General features: G+C 37.9%; 1 protein-coding gene across 3 annotated transcripts in view; it reads left to right on the top strand.

Annotated features, from left to right (window-relative positions):
* Positions 1-18,954, top strand: part of NRDE2 (NRDE-2, necessary for RNA interference, domain containing) — a 30,524-nt gene that overhangs the window by 9,875 nt on the left and 1,695 nt on the right. Inside the window, exons 4-13 of one of the 3 annotated variants that reach the window (XR_007165733.2) lie at positions 976-1,125; positions 2,606-3,068; positions 3,257-3,659; positions 7,006-7,139; positions 8,821-8,944; positions 11,176-11,351; positions 12,033-12,419; positions 13,451-14,379; positions 16,583-16,716; positions 18,724-18,795. Coding sequence is in view for 2 of the 3 variants with exons in the window: in XM_048070435.2 (XP_047926392.2) it covers positions 976-1,125; positions 2,606-3,068; positions 3,257-3,659; positions 7,006-7,139; positions 8,821-8,944; positions 11,176-11,351; positions 12,033-12,419; positions 13,451-14,379; positions 16,578-16,716; positions 18,724-18,795 (2,977 nt within the window). In the remaining variant the exon portion in view is untranslated. Of the gene's footprint in view, positions 1-975; positions 1,126-2,605; positions 3,069-3,256; positions 3,660-7,005; positions 7,140-8,820; positions 8,945-11,175; positions 11,352-12,032; positions 12,420-13,450; positions 14,380-14,472; positions 16,550-16,577; positions 16,717-18,723; positions 18,796-18,954 lie in introns of those variants that run through there. The other 2 variants (XM_048070435.2, XM_048070436.2) reach the window with 2 other exon arrangements.

The raw sequence follows: 18,954 nt of genomic DNA, 5'->3' as shown, positions 1-18,954 counted from the left end.
CTGTTCTTCAGAACAAAACATGGTATGGGTGTAATGAAATATTTTAAAAGGTGTTTAAAGGCTCATTTTGTGTATTTGTAAGCATCTTGTTTCCTGTCATGGGTCTTAGCTTTACTTGTAGAGCTTGGAGAGTGATTGCATTAAACATTATTCTTAATTAGTGCAATAATACAGCTGTATTTGTCTTGTAATATAACTTCTTCCTCAGAGTTCACATTTTCCTTTTTTCTTCATATTAAGACAAAGCTTAATTTAGTATTTCTTTAATGTCCATCCATTTATTGCTATATGCCATGTGCTTCATACTTCTTACTCATAGTGTATCTGGGTGAGTATTTGAACAATTGAAATTGTTTTACCAGATCTTTTTTGTTAATTCTAGGAGCTCTAAAGTACTGTGTAATTAGTGGAGGTGTCATTTTTGCATGAAACAGTAGGTGTCTAGTAACTAGCATGATCCTTGAGCAGTAAAAGTTTCTATGAACACATTGAGTATTCTGCTTTGGCAAACCACATACATAGTCATGCGTTTTTCTCAGTCTCTTGGTTTTTGATCTTTTCAATCTAAGTGGCTCAGTCTAACTGGCTGTGTAAGTCACGTCTCCCTGTTTCTCATCATGTTTGTCAGCTTGAGCAGCCATTTTGCCTCTCTGGTTCTGCAGCTGCTCCTGGGGAAGGAGTGAGGATGTGGTGACACTGAGGAATTACTGTTACAGCGGGGTGTGCTCCAGGCCATCTTTGACTTTTCCTGTATTTTCTACTTTTCCGAGTCAGATTTTGCAAGAGCAGATAGCACAGGTTCATAAGCACCTGTATATGCTGTATATATACATCGTATGTATATATACATCGTGTGTGTGTGTGTGTGTGTGTATATATATATATATATATATACACACGCACACAATGTTCCCTGGTTTTGTAAATGCTGAATATGTGCACAAATAATTAGAATATACTTCTTGTTTTCTTCAGTCTAGGTGATACAACATCAAATCTTACCAACAACCGCTTTGTTTGGCTTGATGATATCCAGGCTTTCACAGCAGAAACCTTCAGGATAGACAAGAAATCAGATCCTGCAAACTGGGCCTACAAATCCCTGTATCGAGGGGACATTGCAAGGTACAATATGTTGGTTTGTATTGGTTTGCAAGGTATCATGGAATCACTAACTCAAGATTCATTAAATTGAGGCTGATTGTGAAATGGTTGACATTTCAAATTTTTATGAAGAAGGTGAGAAAATACCTGAATAGCATATTTAAAAATTTAACTTTGTACTGGATGGAAATATCACTGAAGACAAAAGATGCCATGAAATAATGGGAATAAAATACTTTTATAAAACATTCTTTATGCAGTAGACCGCAGGCACGTGAACTTGTAGAACTGCCATCTGAGGGTGACATCATGCAAAAGGGGCAGATGCAAAAGCATGGATTCAAGTTCAGAAATCCCAGGTTCTGTTCTAGATGATCTCTGTGTCATTGGACATTTTGATCTCTTTATTGCTCTTTTTCTGTGTCTAAAAGGGAAATGAAGGTACTATGTTTCTCATATTAGAAATGTCAAGAAATTTACTTACTTGAGTAGTTTGAGGTCTTTGCAAAAAGTGCAAATACTTTCTTAGCAAATGGATTCTGTGTTAGATCGCACAGACATTATACCAAAGGGTATCTGTTTGATGCATTGCTACTTTTCAAATGGCTGTAGGTGAAAATGCATATTCAACATCCTTAGTGGGTTACTGGTATTATGCTAACCCTTCAGAGCTTTTCCCTGCATTAACAGAGAAGTCCATCCAAGGGAGCTCACGCTGGGCTTATGTATTATGCATGTATACTTTTTTCTTCATGTTTTCAAGGAAAAGTGCTTACTGTGTATGATGTAACTATTTGTGGAGGAAGAGGGATTTATGGGTTTTATTTTTGTAGTATGTATACCTGTGCAGTAAAATTGCCTGGTTACAATCCACTCCACTTTTCTGCCAACTTTGGGTTGTCAGCTATTGTTTGAGATGAAAAATGTTATTTCAGCATTGCACATCACTGCATCTGCCACTGAAATGACAGTCTTAGTAATATTTTAAAATGGCATTTTTTTTGTTAGTCCGTAGGATTATTGTGGCCTTTATGAACCTGTTTTTTTCCCCTCTCTTGTTGGCATATAAGATGGAGAAAGGCTTAGGGATGCAAAAGAAAAATTGCCAGATGAACTGCTGTTGTCTAATTATTCACTTTAAAATAATCTAATCTAAATACCGTTAAATAATGTTGTCTGATCTTTGTCCAGGTATGTCTACATGGTTTAAAGTGATAGGAGGAAAAAATAATTTTTCTTCTGGAAGTAGGACGGCCATTGTTGAACTTAGAGAAAGCTTAAAATGATAGAAGTTCTGATGGCACTGCAAAAATAAATAAATTAAAGACTTAAATAAAGAGAGAGTTCCCAAGTTCTTAAACTTTTGAAGCTCTCTGCATATGCTATTTGGGTCAATTTGAATTAAAGTACTTGTTTCATAGTTTCATACTTTCTTTCAAAAAGGAGTTATCCTTGCTTACATGTGTTTTAGAACATGTTTAATTGTATTTTTCCTTTTAAGATATAAAAGGAAAGGAGAGTCCTGTCTTGGCATAGATGCAAAGAAACAATGTATAACTTGGGACAGTCCTGCATCCCAAAAGAAGCAATTGCAGAGGCGACCTGAGCGCTACTTCTCAAAGAACAATGTGAAGACATTGAACACAGATGGGATTCCTGTTTGCAATAAAAGTTCTCCATCTGACTCAGCTGCTTTTATACCAGTTTTCCAAACGGAAAGCAGTGATCCTTCTGACACAACAGAGGTAAACCCTCTTGGGATTTATGATCCATCAACTACAGTGTGGCTGCAAGGAAAAGGATACAAAGGTGCAGAACATGAGCCTGTAAATACACAGCAGCCATTTCAGGAGTCTGGGATAAATGTTAACCCCATTCTAATGACAAAAGTGGAAGAATATAACAAGAAAGTAAGAGAAAACCCAAGAGATATTAATGCTTGGATGGAATTTGTTTCTTTTCAGGTATGTTTTTTGACAGACTTGATTGCTCGTTATTAAGTAATAAATAAACATTATATTTCAGTTTTCTTTGTTTAGGACTATATATCTTTTACTGGAAAGAATGAGCTGTTAATTCCTTTTCACAAATGTCAGCGTTCTTCTCATGATGATTGTTCCTAATGTTGTTATGATCTTTGTTTTGTTTAAAGGATGAATTAATGAGAGGACCTAGCCCCTATGCAAGTATGGGAGAGCAGGAAGTAAGAAGAAAATCACTGAAGTTAATCTTAGAAAAGAAACTAGCTATTTTAGAGAGGGCAATTGAAAGCAATCCAAGCAATGTTGACCTGAAACTCGCCAGGTTGAAGGTTTGCGCAGAGTTCTGGGAACCACCAGCTTTGATCAAAGAATGGCAGAAGCTAATCTTCATACATCCCAATAACCCAGAACTGTGGAAGAAATATCTTCTGTTCTGTCAAAGTCAGTTCAGTACCTTTTCTGTTTCAAAAATCAATGGGCTCTATGGAAAATGTTTGACTACTCTGGCAGCCGTACAGGATGGCAGCATGGTGTCACATCCTCCACTGCCAGGCACAGAAGAAGCTATGCTAGGTAAGAAAGATTCTTTCTCTCTTTTGTGGTATGGTCAGAAAGGTCTTCGTAGGAGTCGACTGCATTCTCTGTAAGAACAGACTTTCCTATCTATTATAGGAAAATTTTATTCTCTTCAGAATGCTGGCATCTTGTTTTCTTAGCTGAGAATTGAAGCAGACATTCCAACCAAATATGGATACGGCAGATGCTTCCCTTCCTCAGATGAGTTTGTGATATAACATCCAAGTGTAATGTCCTGAGTGGTTTACAGTACAAATGGCAAGGCTTAAGAATTGCAGCCAGCAGCCAAGAGAGGTGCTTTTATCTTTGAACAGTGTTTAAAAAAATCAAAAAAAAAAAAAGTTTGGTTGTGAAAAAAATTATCTCTTGTTCAGAAGTTTTATTTTTAATTACTTTTATCCAGAAAAGAAAAGGGTAATGTGAAATTTTCCTGAGAGTCCCGATTAATGGATTCAGAATTCTAAACTGTAAAACTATACAATCATGCCATTTGCAATTATTGTATGCATTTATCTGCAAGTTAAAATTTATTATATAATTATGCCTGGAAGGAAAGTTAGTCAGATGGTTAGGATGCTGGACAGGATCCAGGCAAGAAACAGGTTTGTGCTCAGTTCTGGCACAGGCTTTAAATTTATTTGGAGCCAAATGAAAGCCATATCCCGTTTCAATTATGCTTCTCTACCTCAAAGGGTCATTGTGATCATTAATCTATGGATATGCTGAGGAGGAAAATATTAGTGTCAGTATGAATCTGGATTATTTTTCTTTTAAAATACATTTTAAAGCTAGAAGAGACTATTACGCTTTAGCTCATGCTTCATCTGTGGCATAGTCCAAGAAATTTCTATTTTTGTCCAAATCTTGAAAGTGCAGTTGGAGCAATAATGCTATCTGTTAAGCAGCGTGCAGTCTCGACTTTAAGATTATGATGCCAATACTACGTTACAAAATAATTTAAATTGTTCAGATCTTTTATGGTGGTCTTCTGATTCATTTTGGATCAAGCACTGGAAAATGTTCCGTAAAGGAAAAGTCCCCTGCTGGCAGGTGGCTGTTGTACTGCCTGGTATCTTCTAATCTTCTAATTACTGTCTTTGACTTCTAATGCTTCAGTCACTTTGTACATCAACCACAATGGATGTTTTTCAGGACAAATGTTTTATTTGGCCTCTGTATTTTTTTTTTCCAAACAGGAAGGTTTCTTTTCTTTTCTTTTTTTTTTGGTGCACAGAACATACTTAATTTTGTGAAAAATTGTTTTTCAGTAGGGTCCCTTTAACTAGTTTAATACGTTACGTAGGTAGACATTTTTCAGAAAACATGCTTGTTGGCAAGTCTACCCATATATATAGGCTGAAAAAACAACTCAACTTTTCTTGTGTTTCTGTTCACTCTTAATTTCTTCTTGTCCTGTATTAGCACTATAATGAATTGTTTACAAGCACTGTCAAGAACTTTTTTTTTTTTTCCTATCATATGTTCCCCCACACACACCCCACCCCACCCATACACATACTTTGGAATTCAAATAATAGGAGTGGAGAAACTTCCAGGGGGGTCTTCTTGTCCTGAAAGTTTTTTTTTTTTTTTTTTGTTCAACTATATTTGTAATTCTTGAGGTAAGTTTGAACTAAGAAAAATTACAATTTTTTTTGTTAACATAAATTAACATTAATATACTGAGAGTTTCACAAATTAGGGGTAGCACTGTAGATGTTTGTGGGCTTCTATTATCAACCTTTGATAATGATAAAGTGTAAGAGCTAAGTTTAAGTAGTGGAGGACTGTGCCATCTAGTGTTCAGTTATGTGCATGATACTATCTGCTTCAAAATAGTATCAATATATGTTTTAAATATGAAGTTTAAGAAAGGTAAAAATGTATTTAAAACTATAGATCAGTCTTCAAATATTTTTATTTTGTAATATTTTAAATTTACTAGGATCTGTTAATGTAAAGCAAGTGAAAATAAGCATCCTCAAGTCCTGCTGTGGAAGGGCAGTCCTGTTTTTCAAATTATACATACCGGTTGGGGAGAAATGTCCATACCTTCTAGGTTCAGCTCCAGAAGTGTCCTAGCATCAGGGACCAAATAAAATATGTATGCATGTTGTTTTCAGCTTTTATCACAAAGAAAACACTGATCTTTGCATTTCTTCAAATAGTTTTCTTTTTTGTCATGCAGAAAGTCTTATGCTATTAATTATTTTTGGCTCCAGTTTGACAGCAAGTCCTGATGAGATATTCTCTTTATTCAGAACATTTTAATCAATGTTCATTAGTTGGAATCTGATGACCTGGGAAGCAACAATTTTTTTCAGTGGCAATTGGATACCAAAATTGATGGAATAAGTGCCTAAACTGATTAAAATACTTTGGAAGATTCTGTTAGACACTTAGCACACTTCTTGTTGTTTAATGAGATTTCTGAAGGTATTTAAGTCTTTGTTGTCAGAAAGAATGACCTTGCAGGAAGATTAATGAAACGCTTAGTTTGTATATTTTAGCTGAATTCAAATTTTTGTGTGCATATATCTGATGTAAATCTGAATATGAGGAGTAAAGTGTTTGCCACTCAATATTAAGAGATAAAATCGTCATGATCAATTTATATAAACCTATGTAGTTGCACGTGTATATCTAGACACATGCATACTTTGTTTAAAAACCTTCAAAACCAAAACAAAGCAGCATTTGAGTAACTGTTTTCAAAACTATCAATGAGTTATCTAAGTCTTATTTGTTGCAAAAATTAAGATTATAATTTAAAGCAGCTGCTGTTCTGTTAAGACTTTAATGTAATTTGGAGTAACAGAATAGCTCTGAAATGTCCTTGAATTGTCTAGTAGGGGAATGTTTTTTTAACAATGTTATTTCTCTAGCTCTTTTCTTTTGTCCTAAAATTGTCATTGCAAACATATGAATAGAAAATCTGCGGTTATTCTTTCCTGTGTAAGCTGGGATTTGAGGCTCAGTGTGTAGTAGGGGTATGACGATGATTACAGAAATAATTTGTTGAAGAGCAAGGGACAGGATGATTCTCTAATCTCAGGCAGTAATGCTTTGGCCAAAAGACCAGACTTCACTTTCATAAAGAAAAATAAAATGGCATCTGTTAGGCACATTTAAAGTGGGAGGACTTGAAGTTAACTGCAGACTACAACAGTTATGACGTGCTGTTATGTCAGTTACTCCTATGTTTTGGATTTTGACACTGCTCCAGAACAATTATGCTCCACAGCACTTCATGTATGTCTTTTGTGTATTTGTGGGCTTTATTAAAATACTTAACAACAAAATTTCTTTGAAATAATAAAATGTTCTTTCCTTTCCTTTACAGCTATATTTATTCAGCAATGCCACTTCCTGAGACAGGCTGGCCATTCTGAGAAAGCGGTGTCTTTATTTCAGGCTCTGATTGACTTCACCTTCTTTAAACCTGACAGTGTAAAAGATCTGCCAACAAAGGGACAGGTAGCAATTTCCATTTAAATGGGTTTATGTCCTTGTGCATTACAGAGAATGCTGCAGCAGAAAAATACTGATGAATTTTAAGGACAAAAGGAAAATATTTTGAATTGCAACTGACTTTGTGGCTCTTCAAGGTGGTGCCTGTGTTGGAAAAATAGCTGTGGGTCCTTTGGAACTACATGCCAAATTGCTGCTGCTTCTGTATATAATGGAAGTGCAATGACCAGTCATTTCTTGTCTTCTTTCTTACTAAAATGGCAGAGAAAATTCAGCTGGCTGACCAAAGTCTGCGTAGTTAGTGCTTTCCTGCTTCTTTTCCCCAAAGTTATAAGTTTTCCCCAATGTTAAAAATCCTTTTATTATCCCCACCTTCTCCAGCATCCACTACTAAGACATTATTTTTTGCCCTCTAGATGCTGTTGCCCACCAATGGAGCAATCTTATAGTATAAATAATACCAGTGTCCTCTTAAAATGCCAAAAGTTTAGACTTTAATTATCATGCAGGATGGAAGACTGTGCATAGTTGCACAAAAAACCCAACCAAACAAAAAAACCTATGTTACAGTCTTCGCAAATGATTAGAAGTGTAAGATTACCTGTAGTGTTTAAATCTATTAAGAAGACAGGATGGAAAGGAACCTAAATTAAAAGGACAAAGTCTAGTTGGAAAGTGCAGTTCTTGAAAATAGTAAAATGCCAGATTTACAGCTGGTGGAACATCTTTAATTCTGCCCTCTTACAGAATCATGACTCAGTCTTGAATTAGTTGTTTCCATACTGTTTTCACAGTTTACTTTCTCACTTTGTGCAAAGAATAAATCCATAAGGAGTAAAATTAGATTTTGCAGTTGCTGTAAACCCTGCATTTTCTCATACAGTGAAGCTGATTTTTCTTAGAGTAAATTTTATTGTTAATATTTGTATGAGAGTCACATCTCGATGTCCAAGTCAAGGTTTGGTACACAGCAGAAGCATAAAGTAGGAGAGAGATGGTTATTTGAGTTAAGTATACACAATACAGGGGAGGAATTGATGAGTCTAAAGATGATAGATTGCATACAAGCAGTGACAAACTCAGAACTACAACCCTGAACTTCTGATTCACTGGAAGGTGCCCTGAGATTGTTGATCACCTGAAATCTGAGAAATAAAAGGCCTTACTGATCTTTTCCTCTTGTCCTCAGTCCACTCATGTTTATGTCCAAGTGTAGCATTTTGATTTGATCATGGGAGTATGATTGTCTGAATCATCGTTCCATTAACCACATTCTTCATGGTCCCAAAAAAGGTGGTGAGGAAGGGAGATTTGGGTTCTGAAAGCCACATCTTGGGGACTTCATATCCTTACCCTTGAAGAAGCTGTATAGGATATTTGGCACAAGAGTCTTCCACATTCTGTAAAAGCTTAATACAATTTTAATTTTTGTTTGTTTTAAAAACAATCCTTATATTAAGTAGAAGAGCTGATGACTGTTGTGCTATGCCACAGGCATAACAAGGTACTCAGGTGCTGCTGCAGCTTCTTAAGTAGCATCTAACAAAATCTTTAGATACAGAAGCTGCTCCCCAATAAGCGATTGTAGGGGTCTGGAAAACCAGTATTGATCCAATCAGTGTCTGTACAACAGCAAAAATTATTGTAAATATGTTTTGTTTTGGTTTCCCCTGCCCAAAAACAACAGGTGGAGTTCTTTGAACCCTTTTGGGATAGTGGAGAACCACGAATTGGAGAAAAAGGAGCAAGAGGCTGGAGGGCATGGATGCACCAAGAAGAAAAGGGTGGCTGGATTGCTGTTGACAAGCCTGGTATGCCCATGTCAATATGTGTAGTTCTGTGTCCATGTATTCTTTCTTCTAACCAGTTTGTTTCGAATGATAGAAGCTGTTTCTTCTCATGTTTTTTGCATACAAGTTTTCCAAAATATTTACCAAGATCAAGGTAAACTATATCACACTTGACAGGGAAAAGCATGTGTTTGAGTGTTCTATGTACCGTGTTGTTTATGGAATATTGTCGTCTTTCCTAGGGATTAGAATTGAGGGAGAGGATGGCACATCCTCCACTCTGCTCTGGAAAGGCTACAAGTGCAAGTACTTGGTTGAGACCCATGCCCATTTATTCACGTGGAAGGAAACTACCTTCCTTAAGACCCGTTCTGTATGTTGATACAGCAGGTGGGATTGTAGTATTTTAGATGATAGTTGCCTAAAAGTTTCCAAACTTAATAATTCTGTTTCTAGGAGCATATATCTGAAAGAGTTCAGTTTCTTATAGCAAATAATATAGTAGCAGTAAGAGGAAAACTTTCCCCTTCTCTCATTTTTGACACAGAATGAAGGAATTGCTTCTTCATCTGGCTGGAGTGCTTCTTGGATAGAGAACATGCAAACCTGAAGGCAGTTGTCTCAGCAAGGGATGCAGAAAACACCTCTTTGCTGCTTAGTGCCACCCTGTCCTCTCTTCTACAATGCTTCTCCTAATGTCAAGAACTATTTATCAAACAGATGCATCTTGAAGGGAAGCAGGGGGTTGAAACAAGGTCTGACCAAAGATGAGCTGGCCCTGTTTTGCTGCTCCTGCTGAAGCAGCAACTCTAATGAAGCAAGTTTGGCTCTGCTTTTAATAAAGGAAGTGAGAAATGACCCTGTGCTTCCCGTGTCCCTGGGTTGAGATGGAATTTACCTGCCCCCAAACTGAGGTCAGCATTTCCACTACGAACGACTGTGGCCATTTTGCTCACAAACTGAGAAGACTCATTATAGAGGAGAGTTGTTGGTCTTGGGCAGGTCCAGCATGTATGATATTAAAAGATATTTAGATGTAGAGCTTAGTGCTATAGTTTAGTGGAGGACTTGTTAGTGTTAGGTGATAGGTTGGACTAGGTGATTCTGGAGGTCTCTTCCAACCTAAATGATTCTGTGATTCTGTGATATCAGTGCTTTTCTCCCTTGGTATCTAGCTCAGAAGTTTGAAAAAAAAACTGACAGTCTCACAGACCTAATTAAAGATTACAGCTGAATCATTGGTTAGATTGTGGAAATGCTGTCATTTTTCATAGAGGAGTTGGCTAAAGGAGTGGCCATAAATCCCCAGCAAAAAAAAAAAAAAAAAATGCACAGTGAGTAAAAACGTTGCTGTCAGCAGTTTATTTTACCTGAAATTTATGTGTTGTGAATTGGGAATGTTTCACATAGTTAATGGCAAAAATCAGGAACAAGAATTTGGAGATGGTGTAAAAATAGCATGATTAATTACCAAAAAAATAGTGCAGGTAACCATAAATTTTGAGGATTTCTTTTTTTTTTTTTTCTGAGCCACAAGGAAGTCTCTACAAGCTTTCCCTTAATGTTAACTTAGAAGCGTTTATCAGTTACAGCAAGGAATTAATATATAGCTGTCACAGGAAGAATATGCTAATAACATCTAAGTATCAAAAAGGATTATCAGAAAAGTAGGATGAGATTAAACACTTCTTTCTGCATGGGTTTAACTACGTTGGTTGTTTCTGTTGCGTGTTGCTTAAAATTTTGAAAAATACCAGGTGTTCTAAAGCAACATTGGCAATCTTAGTTTGCAATGTTTAAGCATCATGATAATACTTTTTGAGAAAAACATTGTAAGTAAAATGTTTTATGCACATGAATGTTCATAGAGTACATTTGAGATAGCATGCCCAGATATGAAGTGAAGAAACTAAACTGCATAAAAAGGTAGCTACTGGCCCTTGGCTGTGGCTTGTAAACTGTTCTTGTTAAGTGCCCCACAGCCTGCTGAGGTTTTATTTTTTCCTCTGTGATAAAGTTCGGGTGCTGACACTGATTCACTGGTTCAAACAGTTTGGAAGCCTGCACGTACAGAGATGGTGGCAAAACCCAAAACTGTGATGTGGAAATTTTCAGCTTTGTCTTGGAAACAGATGCAATGTTAATAAAAACAGACATTTTAAAAATAGTTAAATTATATGTCAAGTCTGGTCTTTGGATGTGGTAGATTAATTTTTCTTTAATAATTGTGTGGGTGTTTTGATCTGTTTTAGATGATGATGATGAAGAAGAGATAGATGAAGATGAAGAAATAAAGGATAAAACTCTCCCCAAGTGGCACATTTGGCTGGATATTGAATATTCTCGTGAAGCAAGACATTGGTTACCCTGGAGGCCAGACAAAACCAAAAAGCAAACTGAAGAAGACTGTGAAGATCCAGAAAGACAGGTCACTCTAATATAATAAAACAAGGGGAGATGATAAAATTAGCTTTATGTTTGGATTCATTGCCAACAGATATTTTCAGAGGAGTAATTCTTTTTTTCATTTGTTTGGAATCCAAAATTCACCTGAGGTTTTGTGCTGAGACTACTGAAATCCATAGGAACCTCATGGTAAACTTTGGAAAGGGCTGTAGGTGAATAGCCTATCCTTGCTGTTCTGTGGTTTCTCTCATCTGTATATGGAAGTATCACAGAGTGTATTTATGATGATACCTGCATTAAATAAACAAAGGTTTTGTTGCCTGAATTTAGCTTCAAGTCAGATATTTGGACTTTGTTTTTTCTTGGGAGATAGGTCAAGTCAGGCATTGATCGGGCCTTCTAACACATTTTTATTTGAAAAATCAATAATACTTTTTTAGACTTCCATTGTGTAAGTTTTCTGTACAGGTCTCTGATAATCTAGAGCAAAGAAATCCCTTGAGAGCAAATTTACCATCTGACTGGAAAAATGCATTGCTTGTTTAACTTGTCTGGTTTTAGTTTGAATCAAATTCCCTTACCATTTAACAGTAATTATAAATCTTTATTGGTTTCAAAAGTTTCTTTACTTACATAAGTTACAGGTTTGTTGATTTTACTTGATCGCATAAATTGAGTTTTGATTTGTTTTTTTGTTTTAAAGGTATTATTTGATGATCTTGGACCATCTATGATCCAGCTTTCTAATCCAGACCTTCAACATCAACTGTTGTACTCATTTTTGCAATTCCTGGGAGTGCCATGTATAAATAAACTCTTTCCTCCCAACCTCTATATTGCCATGGATGAAAATAACATCTTTGACAATGTACTTTCCGATGAAAAGCCGCTGACTTCTGTTGATGTGCCACTGTCTGGATTCAACAGTATTGGTCATATGGACACGATGCTAAGAGGCAGACAGCATATAGGCCACTATAAAGATGGAGAGGAGTTCATACAGAACGTTTTTCATGCTCTATATCTGCTATTTTCAGGAAAGGAAAAATCTCACCTGTCCATTTGTTGGTTACAGTATGAAATATCTAAGGTAACGAGAAATCTGCATATAACTGCTTTTGTGATGTGTGACTTTCTTGTGTGTTTATGTATAACTAGAATAACTTCTCAGGAAAATTATGTCTTACAGGACTGAATATTCTAAGCAATAAGTGTCAATTAAGATTGCTTTTTACCCTTTTTTCTTTTGCCCCCAGGGCAAACCCTGTTCTTCAGTACATTTTATGCAGAAGCATATTTTCATGTAGTAAAGTATTTCTTGCAGTCTTAGTTAAATGTTAACATGTTGTCTACTGCTGTATGATACTTCGTATGCTAGACAGGAATGGATACAAGTCATTTTTTTACAAGGCAAAGTGAATGTGCCAAGAACTTTCATCAATATATTCTACAAAGCGCATAATCCCCCATACCATGATAGGAGCACCTTATCAAGAAACCCCCTACTTCCTTTACAAGTTACTTTTGCAGTGTTATTGAAGGAAATAACACCTTATCACTTGAATATGGATTTAAGTGAAACTGTTCTAATAGATGCCCACAAGACTGAAGTTTGTCTTAGCACTTCAGAAAGTTTAGTGTTGTGTTTCCTTATGGAAAAGTTCCCTGCCTTTTGCCCAAGCACCACCTAACCAGAAGGTCTCCCGTGAAATCTCCAGATTTTTCTCCCCAGCAGATTGCTGCTGTGAAAGCTACTTGGAGGTTTAATTGTGCTGGTCATAAGCTGCATCTAGCCAGATAGGAATTTTTATTTAGTTCTTCTCAATCATTACAGGTTAGCAACTCCTTTTTTGGATCAGTTGGCCTTTTGAACAAGTGGAATTTGATACTATTTAATGGCAGTGCCAGGCATGAGGATGATAAGCCTGTGCAATTTTGGGTATGTTGGAGGAGGCTGACAACGGGCAGCTCTGACAACTTACAGTACTCAGTAGCAACAGCCCTGGCCAGTGGTGAAATATGGAACAATATGAAAACAAAGGCTGTGAGGTTTGGCTTTTTTTCTTTCTTTTCTTTTTTCTCACCTCTCTCAAAATGTGTTCTGTTTATTCTTCCTTGCAGGTAGTTCAGTGTCTCCAAACAAAAAACAAGAAGAAGCTGAAAGCACAAGGGAGGAAAAGTAAAAAATTGGCCAAGAATCTCCTTAAAGCACCTGACAACCGAAATGACCTTTCTCTCTGGAAACTGTATGCCTACCTAGAGTGGCTGCTTGGTAACATCGATGATGCTAGGAAGGTATTTGATACAGCTCTTAGCACAGCAGAGACGGGAGGATTGAAGAGTCCCAAGCTGTGCAGCCTCAGTCTGCTTTATGCTCAGCTGGAAGTGGAACTACTGAAAAGCCTGGAAGGAGCTGTCACGTCACGTGCTGTTCATATATTGACTAAATTGACTGAAAGTGGACCATATGTGCCCTATAATGGACAAGTGTTATCTGTTAATGTCTTGAAAGCTCGTAAGACGTATGAGCATGCAGTGCAAGATTATTTAAGTAAAGCACCAGTTTCTGATCGGGATCAGGTCGGTGAGTCTAACCAGCTGGTGAACTTGGTTGGTTGTTACGCAGTGTTCCAGTACTTGACTGTTGGGATCGATGCTGCGGTATTGATATATGCACAGGCTTTGGAAAAGCTTCAAGTTCCTGCTCCAGAGGAATGTGAAAATACCGGAGCGAATTCTGGCGTTCAAAATCTTCCCAGTGCTCTTGAAGCTGTCACACTGCTGCACACAAATTTACTCAGGTTCCACATGAAAATTAGTGTTTATCCTTTGAATCCTTTGCGAGAGGCCCTAACGGAGGCGCTGAGGCGATATCCTAGCAACCAGTCCCTCTGGAGGTCGTACATCCAGGTCCAAGGGAAGTCTCACACTGCTAGCAAAGCACGAAGGTTTTTTGATGGTGTCACAAGGTCTACCAACTCTTTAGAGCCGTGGCTGTTTGCAATCCAAGCAGAGCAGTTGAGAAAAAAACTTACTGAGCACGTCCAGAGGTAATATCTTGCAGCTCCTTATGATGACCCTTTTTTTTCTGTCTGATCACTTAACAGAGGAGAGAAAATGCTATCATTGTTCTTATTTTGCAGATGAAGATGCTATGACTAGGGAGAGTTGTCTGTTCGAGACCAGACAGTGAGATGGTGACAGAATCCTGAACAAAATTAAAGGCCTAGGTTGTAGTCTCATGTCCTTTCTGCTGGCTCAGGTTGTGCATTGCTTGTGTTTGATTGCTCAGCTCTTTCATCAGGATGGTACATATTTCTGTACATGATTTTTAAATGACTAAGAGCCTGCCTAGATGGCTAGAGTAGACATGATGAGCCTAGACACTGCTGCATTTTAATACATACAGCAAAAAGGAGTGTAAAACAGAGCTACATCAGTTTCTGGCTGAGCTCACTGCCCTACTTTACGCTTGTGTCGCAGAATACAGTGGTGGCAGATCTGTTTCCATAGTGAGTACTTGAGGGTTTGGTTTTTATACGGGGCTGTTGCTAGGTAGAAGAGGCTGGAAATTTCTTGAATTTGTGGTATGGTCCGAGCTCAGATATTATGCTCCCAGGAAAGGAAAAAAGGGTAGGAGATGTGAGGAATTAGAGGTATATGATTATTCGTAAAGCTTAGTCTTTTTAACTTGTCTACCCATTGCTAGGAGCTACCTATGCCGTGCTACCTATGTATCTACAATACTGGCAGCTTGGTTCTTTGTGTCTGCATGTACCGACAGAGGTTTCTAGGAAAACGTTATCTGGAAGCTTTACATAGCTGTAAGCATATGATATTAGCACTTGATGAAATTATCAGTATACTTTAAAATGATGATGTGCCCACTGCTTTGATTGCCACAGTCTGGCAACAGGCATGTACTCATGGCAGTGACATTCCTGAGCTGTCAGGGTTTGTGATCCTAAATTGTAATAAAAATTCTACTGCCATCAAATGTAAAGGAGGATTGTGATTTGATTTACTGTTAATTACAGACTGACAATATGATGGGTTTTCATTCTTGTTACTGGAAACCCATGTTAAAATTCCAGAGTGGTGATTTTCTCTGTGACATTTAGTCCCTTTCCAGATTTTCTGCTAGCATAGCTGTTCCTGTAAATTACATTTGTATAGGGACAAGCTGGATGTTGCAAGAGTGCAGCTGAACTACTGCAAAAGAGATAAATGGCCTGTGAGTCATGAATTAAAAATAATATTTTATGATGTTGTGATAAACTAAGCAAAGGTCTGTAGTATGCGTGACTGTTTCCTATTCCGCTTCTTATTTCTGCGTGTTTAAATGCATGGAATTCATTAATGAAATGAACATCAAGGGTGAAACAGTAGCATACATATATCAAGGTGAGATACAATGCTCCAGATGTCTGACTCCATGCAGAGTACATTACATCATATTCTGCCATGGCTAAGGTTACGATGAGAGGAAACATGACCTTAAAGACCCTTGAAGAAAGAGGCAAATGAGGAGCACTAAGCTTGAGTGGAGCAAGCTGGCAGGATAGGAAAATGCAGAGAGAGAGGTGATGCTGCCATGAGTGCTCCAGGCTCTTTCTTCCAACACAAGCATCAAAAAACACGCACCTCGTTTTGTGTTCTGCCTGGAACTTGTGAGGTTCAAAACTCTGGGTCAAAAATAAAATGGTTTTCTATTTCAGTCACAGTTGACATCCAGAGCTGTAACCTAGGGCTTGATACAAGACCTACAAATGGTGTTACAAAGGTACCAGGGGTAAACTTGAGCAGACTTGCCTGGGTGCCAAAAGAAGGCTTCCTGACCTAGACTCAGATTTGGTTTGGGCTGCTCTGCCAAGTTTTGAACGATACGTCATCTTGAATGAACACAAAGGGTTTTAAGATCATATGATAGCAGATTATTGTTCTCAGAAAAATCATCTCCTCCAGTTGAACAGGGTTAATTTTTCAACATGCTGTAATTTCCGCAAAATATCTCATTTATCTACTTTAAATGGAATTTCCTGTTTAGAAAATTGTGCATTAGATTAGGAAGTGCTAAAAATCAGTTTTATAACATTCAGAGTTCGCAGCATGAAGTGCAGAATTGCCCATATACAGTGCTGTGTGAACAGAAGGCAGTATGTTGATCTCTACCCTCTTACATCTGAATGTGGTCCTTTAGCTTGTGTTTAAGTGATTGTGTTTTTCTTTTTTCCCCTCTCTGTTTCAGGGCAGATGTTGGTGAAATATATTCCACTATTCCTGAAACTGGGTTAACGAATAGGATTATAGCTCTATTTGAACATGCAATTCAGAGTGAGAATGGTACCCATTGTCCGCTGCTGTGGAGAATGTATTTGAACTTTCTGGTAAGAAGAGCATATCAATTTTACTACATCTACCATATCTGGAACTTTCTATGAGCACAGCTGCAATGCTGCATTAAAAAAAAAAAAACACTAAATGGTGCCATAGCTATATGATTTTCAAGGTGATACGTTTGTGAATTGTAATGGTGGTTTTTTTTTTTGGCATATCAGGGAAAATTTAATTCATGCAGATCAGGAGGAGTGATAGCTTCTGACAGTGTGCTTTTAATACAGGTGCACGTAAGTTATTGTGGCTGCCGTCTCACACAGATAAAAGTTATGTCATGAGATACCAATAGATGGATCCCCCCTGGTCTGTCTCACAATATAAAGGCAAGTGGGCAGGGGAGCAAAATTTAAGAAAAAAAGGAAGCAAATCTAAGGAAGGGATGTAGGATTTTATGATTTTTATGTAAATAAGCAGTGATGACTTGAATTCCTGTTTTAGACCTACTTTAGTGTTCTGTATGGAGATTGTAAGGACTTTGATATTTCAGTCAAAGCAGGATCCTGATTTTGTACAACTTCACGGGATCACAGAATGGCTGAGGCTGGAAGGCACCTCTGGAGGCCATCTGGTCCAGCCCCCCTGCTCCAGCAGGACTTGCCAGAGCAGGCTGCCCAGGACCGTGTCCAGATGGCTTCTGAAGATCTCCTGGGAGGGAGACTCTGCAGCCTTTTTGGGCAACCTGTGCCAGTGCTCAGTCACCCGCACAGTAAAGTGCTTCCTGACGTTCAGATGAAACCTCCTGCGTTCCAGATTGTGCCCCTCGCCTCTTGTCCTGGCACTGGGCGCTGCTCCCAGCTGCACAGTCCCAGCTCTCTCAGCCTCTCCTCATAGGAGCGATGCTCCCACCTCTTAACCATCTTTGTGCTCCTTCGTTGCACTTCCTTCACTGTGTCCATGCCTCTCCTGGGCAGGGGAGCCCAGACCTGGACGTAGTACTCCAGGCGTGGCCTCACCAGCGCTGAGCCAGATTTCAGCACAGCTGTGGTAGGGGGGTTTCCAGTAAGTGAGATGTATCACTATTCAGCAAAGGGAGATCAGGACACCCAAACAGTTTCTACAACCAATGTCACAATAATACGAAAAAAAATTTCTGGATTTTAAGAATTGACAAGGGAACCTGCTGATTTTTAACAATAGTCAGAACAAGAGAAAATGTGATTTTTGTGGCTGAAGATCTCTTCTCTGCACATCTCGACACATTTAATATATTTTTGGTATCTTGGAATTACTGCTTTTTTGGAATGACTGTGAAATCCTGTGTTTGTAAAGTGTTTTTTAAAGCAACCCGATTCAAAAGATTTCTTCACCAGAAATGGTAGTTACTTTTATCTGTAACCAGGACGACTGAAGCTAAGCAGACTGTTCAGCACTCTGACCTCTGATACCCCTCCTTTTTTTTTTTTTTTTTTAACTTTGATAGCTGTGTGCTCTGTACTTGTATCAAATGGTTGAATGAGTACTTTGAGGGAGAATCACAGAACTGTAGGGGTTGGAAGGGACGGATGCTAATGTAACATGTCCATTTTTGTATATAAGGGGTTCCAACCTTAACAAGCTTATCCTGAGTGAGAAAGCATATGTGTATAGTCTCTTCAGTGCATAAAAATGATATATTCACAGTACCAGAGATGCTCTTGTGTGGTGTGTAACTTTTGGGTAGTGATTCACACTCTTGCCCATTGTGGTATTACTGTCAAATACAGGCAAAAGCGCTGACTTCAACTGAAATATTCAGTAGAAGCTCCTTCTGGTGCTCTTTATTCTCCTATTTGTCTTGGGAGTAAGGTCCCTGAAACCCCCTAAGGACATCTCTGATTATGCAGGGAATCATCAGTGTAACCTATCAAACTGTATAGCCATCACAGGGTATCATTGGAAGGACTCCTCAACAGAGAAACACTGAGCTTTGCATTGGGAATTTTGTTGTTTCACATACAATTGTTTTATTATTTCAGCTATTACTGTGTTGAATTGTGAACGTTTTTTTTCTCACACAGGTTTCAGTAGGAAAAAAAGAAAAAAGTAAAGGATTGTTTTATAAAGCCATTCAGAACTGTCCTTGGACAAAGGTAAGCACTGAAAAAAACAAGCCTGTCATCAGTACTCTATTTTTTGAAGTTCTGTATTTTAAAAAAAAGTTTCAATTTAGTAGTTATCATAATGAGTTACATGAAATGAAAGTAGAGCTTTCCGAAAAGCAGATGTAAGATTTTCTGCAGAAAAAGAGA

The sequence above is a fragment of the Anser cygnoides genome, chromosome 5 (assembly GCF_040182565.1).
Source record: "Anser cygnoides isolate HZ-2024a breed goose chromosome 5, Taihu_goose_T2T_genome, whole genome shotgun sequence".
NCBI classification, from domain to species: Eukaryota; Metazoa; Chordata; class Aves; order Anseriformes; family Anatidae; genus Anser; species Anser cygnoides.
This window is presented reverse-complemented; position numbering and strand designations above follow the sequence as displayed.